The 5949-nt window shown below is 44.6% G+C and overlaps 1 protein-coding gene across 1 annotated transcript; it reads left to right on the top strand.

Annotated features, from left to right (window-relative positions):
• The first annotated feature begins 817 nt into the window (after positions 1 to 817).
• LOC135886245 (olfactory receptor 11A1-like) lies at positions 818 to 1801 on the top strand. Its single transcript, XM_065414074.1, has one exon. The coding sequence runs from the start codon at positions 818 to 820 to the stop codon at positions 1799 to 1801; it is 984 nt and encodes a 327-aa protein (XP_065270146.1).
• The last annotated feature ends 4148 nt before the right edge of the window (positions 1802 to 5949 follow it).

Here is a 5949-nt window from a genome sequence, read left to right as displayed (position 1 = left end):
CCCTGACAGCATTCTGGCGCATGTCCAACACGGGGAGCATGACTAGATCCCTGACAATGGCGTTACACAGATGTTGGTGTTATCCTTGTCACTTCTATTCAGGTAAGTATCCCGCACCAATCACAATCATATCACAGCACCTATAGGAGTGAAAAACACTAAAGAGCAATAAGGAAATCCCCAAAAGTATCAAATAATGAACATCATCAGCAGTGGACTCTTCACTGAAGGAAAGCATTTTTCTGCTCCTATATTTAACGCGTGACAGAAGGTGAGCAAATAATCTGAACTGTTATGACAACACTTAGGTCTCTGCATACTGCTAGGGAAAACTTTTTCACTGAGGTGCTTCTTTTGAAGCAAAATGGCTTTTTAAATTGAATGGAATATTTTGTGAAAATTTCCATATTCTGCTAAATTTTCTGGTTTTTTTCTTTTGAAGAACCAAAACCCCAAACACTGAAAACAATGAGCAAAAATTGTAGATTAAAACATTTATTTCTTTTTCAACTTTTTTTTTTCCAGGTAAAAAACAAAACAAAGAAATTTCCCAACCACCTCTAAGTTGGGTAGCCTGAGCCATTATTTGATCTTTTACTGGTGGAGTTTGCATGGCAGAATATGCATGTTTTGTTCCGAAATGAGAGATACCAGGCAAATAAATGCCATGGTCTGGGGTTTTGATCCAATTGTTGGAAAGGTAAGTAGCAGGGAATGATGAGTTTTGAACATTTCTGGAATTTAAAAGAAGATATGGTTTAGGTTTATTCTCTTCAAGTTGTATTTTTGGATTTGTTTGTGTTCCCTAGATATGACAATGACAAATGCAGAGTGGAGAAATCAAACAACCATCATCGAATTCATCCTCCTGGGATTTGGGGATCTCCCCGCATTGCAGATTCTTCTCTTCCAATTGTTGCTAGTGATCTACATTGTGACCTTGGCTGGGAACATCCTCATCATTGTGCTAGTTGTGGTTGATCAGCACCTTCACACCCCCATGTACTTCTTCCTGGGGAACTTGTCCTGCTTGGAGACCTGCTACACCTCCACCATCCTGCCCAGGATGCTGGCCAGTCTCCTGACTGGGGACAGAACCATTTCTGTTAGCGGCTGCTTGGTGCAATTATATTTCTTTGGTTCTCTAGTAGGTACAGAATGTTACCTGCTAGCTGCAATGTCTTATGATCGGTATTTAGCAATATGTAAACCACTGCATTATTCAACTCATATGAATGACAGGTTCTGCCTCCACCTAGCAGCTGGGTCTTGGCTAAGTGCATTTTTGGTTGTTACCATAATAATATTTTTAATGTCACAATTAACTTTCTGTGGCCCCAAGGAAATGGACCATTTCTTTTGTGATCTCACTCCAGTGATAAAACTGTCCTGTAGTGTCACCCACCAGATGGAACTTGTGACCTTCTTGGGCTCCTTCCTATTCACTTTACCACCATTTCTATTAACCCTGACATCCTACGTTTGTATAATAACTGCCATCCTGAGAATCTCTTCTAGCACTGGGAGGCAAAAGGCATTTTCCACCTGCTCTTCTCACCTTATTGTGGTGACTACTTTTTATGGCACGCTAATCATTGTGTATATTTTACCAAAAACTAAGATGCTGCGAGAGCTTAACAAAGTGTTCTCTGTCTTCTACACCATCCTGACTCCCCTGGCCAACCCCCTCATCTACAGCCTGAGAAACAAAGAGGTCATGGAGGCCCTGAGAAAAGCTGTCAGGAACTCTGTGGCTTTCATGAGTTCATTTATAGAGGGTGACATTAAATGTAGTGTATGATCTATCAAATGTATTTGGGCCTAAGCTTCCATGAGCTAAACCCACTTCATCAGATGCATGGAGTGGAAAATACAGTAGGCAGGTATAAATACACAGTACATTAGAAGACTGGAGTTGCCTTACCAAGTGGGGGGTCAGTGCTAACGAGACAATTCAATTAAGGTGGAAGTGGGCTATTCTCAACAGTAGAATACCAAGGGAGGAAAAAACACTTTTGTAGTGGTAATGAGGCCAATGTAGTCAGGGTGGCGCATTTCAAACAGTTCACAAGAAGGTGTGAGAAACAGTAGGGGGAAATTAGTTTTGTAGTGACCCATCCACTCCCAGTCTTTATTCAGGCCTAATTTGATGGTGTCCAGTTTGCAAATTAATTCCAGTTCTGCAGTTTCTAGTTGGAGTCTGTTTCTGAAGATTTTTTGTCGAAGAATTGCCACTTTTAAGTCTGTTATTGAGTGTTCAGGGAGAGTGAAGTGTTCTCTGATTGGTTTTTGAATGTTATAATTCTTAATGTCTGATTTGTGTCCATTTATTCTTTTGCGTAGAGACTGTCCGGTTTGGCCAATGTCCATGGCAGAGGGGCATTGCTGGCACATGATGGCGTATATCATATTGGTAGATGTGCAGGTGAACGAGCCCCTGATGGTGTGGCTGATGTGGTTAGGTCCTATGATGGTGTCCTGTGAATAGATATGTGGACAGAGTTGGCAACGGGGTTTGTTGCAGGGATAGGTTCCTGGGTTAGTTAGAACGCCACTAGCCGTCACCTTCAGCCCCCAACTAAAACCTCTCCAGCACATCATCAAGGATCTACAACATATCCCGAAGGACGATCCCTCACTCACACAGACCTTGGGAGACAGGCCAGTCCTTGCTTACAGACAACCCCTCAACCTGAAGCTAATACTCACCAGCAACTACACACCACACAACAAAAACACTAACCCAGGAAGCTATCCTTGCAACAAACCCCATTGCCAACAATATCAGCTACAATGACTGTCAATACAGGGATTTCCTTTATAAATGATTTTATGTCCCATATCCCCAGCAGATGACTTTAATGAATCTTTGCTGGTTACTCCAGTTGGGGATTTGACCATTAAAACTAAAGTATAACTCCCCCTCTGCCACCATTTTCATTTGTTTTTGGAACTTTTTCACACACAAATCCCAATATTTTGATTTTAAAAGTTTTCAAGTTTTTGTTGTTTACAGAAAAACTGAGTTTTAAGTGAATAAAACATAAAAGGTTTGAAGATTTCACAAATTAAAAAAAATTATTACAATTCGATCAATTGTGCAGGAAATAAAAGTTTTCAAAATTATTCATAGTTTTTAATTATGAATATATAAACTAGTTTTTTTTAAACTATATACTTTTTAAAAAAAGACTTGTTTCTAAAATGTGAATGCAAATCTTATAAAATATTTGACAAAAATAACAAAAATAATTGACAAACTCAGCAAGTTTTTGTTAAAACTTTTAATTTAAAAAAGGCCATTTGTCATTCAGGTGAGACACTTTTCATTTGAAGAATGCTGACCAGCTAAAAAGTAAAGAAAATGGGGAAAGGGAGATTGTTAAAATGAAATGATCATTAACTTTTGTGACAAATTTCCTCCTCTATCTTGGTGGGTCCTGCACTTATTGACGGATTTTCTTGCCTCAGAGATTCACCATGTGGGTTGGGGAACAGCCCAGAGACATTCCCCTCTGGAAGAACCCACAGTCCAGGTCAATTGGGAGGTTTTGGGGGGAACCCGGGCCCGCCCACTACTCTGGGTTCCAGCCCAGGGCCCTGTGGACTGCAGCTGTCTATAGTGCCTCCTGTAACAGCTGCATGACAGCTACAACTCCCTGGGCTACTTCCCCATGGCCTCCTCCAAAAACCTTCCTTAATCTCACCACAGGACCTTCTTCCTGGTATCTGATAATGCTTGTGCTCCTCAGTCCTCCAGCAGCACACCCTCTCGCTCTCAGCTCCTTGCGCCTCTTGCTCCCAGCTCCTCACACTTGCACCACAAACTGAAGTGAGCTCCTTTTAAAACCCAGGTGCCCTGATTAGCCTGCCTTAATTGATTCTAGCAGCTTCTTCTTAATTGGCTCCAGATGTCCTAATTAGCCTGCCTGCCTTAACTGGTTCTAGCAGGTTCCTGATTACTCTAGTGCAGCCCCTGCTCTGGTCACTCAGGGAACAGAAAACTACTCATCCAGTGACCAGTATATTTGCCCTCTACCAGACGTCTGTACCCCACTGGTCTGGGTCTGTCACATATCCCTCCCCCCTGCTCAACGCCAAGGGGTTGGGCAGCTTGGGACGCCAGACAGTGCACACGTGACAAGCCATCGGCGTTGCCATGACGGCTCCCTGCTCTGTGTTGCACACGGAACTGGAAAGGTTGGAGGGATAAGAACCATCTGGTCACCCTTGTGTTCTTCTCCTTTTTCCGCTGCATCCATTGAAGAGGGGCATGGTCGGTCACGAGGACAAATCTGCGTCCGAGCAGGTAGTAGTTTCCATGGCCCATTTTACAGCAAGGCATTCTCTCTCCACCACTGCATATTTTTGTTTCCTTGGAAGAAGTTTCCAAATGAGGTATAGAATTGGGTGTTCCTCCTCCCTGACCATCTGTGATAGAACGGCCCCCAACCCTACTTCTGATGCATCCATCTGCAGGATAAACTCTTTGGTGAAATCAGGGGCTATCAGTACGGGGTTACTGCAGAGGGCAGTCCGTAGGTCTGTGAATGCTTCCTCTGCTGCGTCAGACCATCTCACCAGATCAGGTCCACGGGCTTTCACTAGGTCTGTCAGGGGGCCTGCCCTTGTGGCAAAGTGGGGGATAAATCGTCGGTAATACCCCACCACACCTAGGAACGCCCGGACTTGTTTCTTGCGACTTGGTCAGGGCCAATTTTGGATGGCCTCTAACTTGTTCACTTGGGGTTTTACCAGACCTTTTCCCACAATGTAGCCAAGATATTTGGCCTCTGTAAACCCTACAGCGCACTTGGCAGGGTTTGCTGTAAGGCCAACTCGCCTGAAGGTATCGAGGACTGCCTCCACCTTCTCCAGGTGGGTTTCCCAGTCTGGGGTATGAATGACCACATCGTCCAAGTAGGCAGCAGCATAACTGTTATGCGGGTGTAATAGCTTGTCCATGAGGTGCTGGAAAGTAGCTGGGGCCCCATGTAGTCCAAAAGGGAGGACAGTATATTGAAAAAGACCCTCTAGTGTAGAGAACTCAGTCTTTTCCTTTACGTCTTCTGCAAGGGGAATCTGCCAGTACCCCTTTGTCAAGTCTAGGGTAGTCAAGTACCGGCCATTACCCAGATGGTCCACTAGCTCATCTATGCAAGGTATGGGGTACGCGTCAAACTGGGATACTTTGTTTAGTCGCTGGAAGTCGTTGCAAAATCTTGTGGTGCCATCAGGTTTGGGCCCCAGCAGAATTGGGCTGGACCACTGACTGTGGGATTCTTCGACGATCCCCAACGCCAGCATTTTTTTTACTTCTGCTTTTATTTCCTCCCTTTTTGCTACTGGCACCCGATAGGGCCTCATTGTTACTCTGGCCCCAGGGTTCGTGACGATGTGGTGATATGTCTCGGTTGTTCAACCTGGTTTTGATAAGAACACATCTTGGTTCCGGAAGATCATCTCAGACACCTCATTCTTCTGGTCTGGTGTTAAATCGGGAGACACTCTCACCTGTTTGGAAGGCTTGTTTTCCTGGGTTAGGTCTTTTTGGACCATTGTGCATGCCTCTTGTGCATGCCAGGGTTTCAGAAGGTTAACGTGATAAATCTGTTCTTGTTTTCTGCGTCCTGGCTGACGCACCTTGTAGGTTACTTCCCACACGGATTCAACCACCTCATAGGGCCCCTGCCATTGGGCCAGAAGCTTGCTTTCTGCCGTGGGTACCAACACCATAACCTGATCCCCTGGTTGGAACTGTTGCACTTTTGCCTGGCGATTGTAATGGGTTCGCTGGGCCTCCTGTGCCTTCTCCAAATGTTCCCGTACAATAGGGGTGACCCGGGCTATCTGGTCTCGCATCTGCATTACATGCTCTATTATATTTCTCCCCTCATTGGGTTCCTCTTCCCAGATCTCTTTGGCGATATCTAGTATGCCACGGGGGTG

This window comes from Emys orbicularis, chromosome 12 (genome assembly GCF_028017835.1).
Source record: "Emys orbicularis isolate rEmyOrb1 chromosome 12, rEmyOrb1.hap1, whole genome shotgun sequence".
Lineage (NCBI taxonomy): Eukaryota > Metazoa > Chordata > Testudines > Emydidae > Emys > Emys orbicularis.
Note: the sequence above shows the minus strand (reverse complement) of the source record. Positions and strands in the feature narration are given on the sequence as shown.

Bases quoted from the DNA above. Each gene is read 5' to 3' on its own strand.
- LOC135886245 (XM_065414074.1), top strand. From the start codon at position 818: ATGACAAATGCAGAGTGGAGAAATCAAACAACCATCATCGAATTCATC.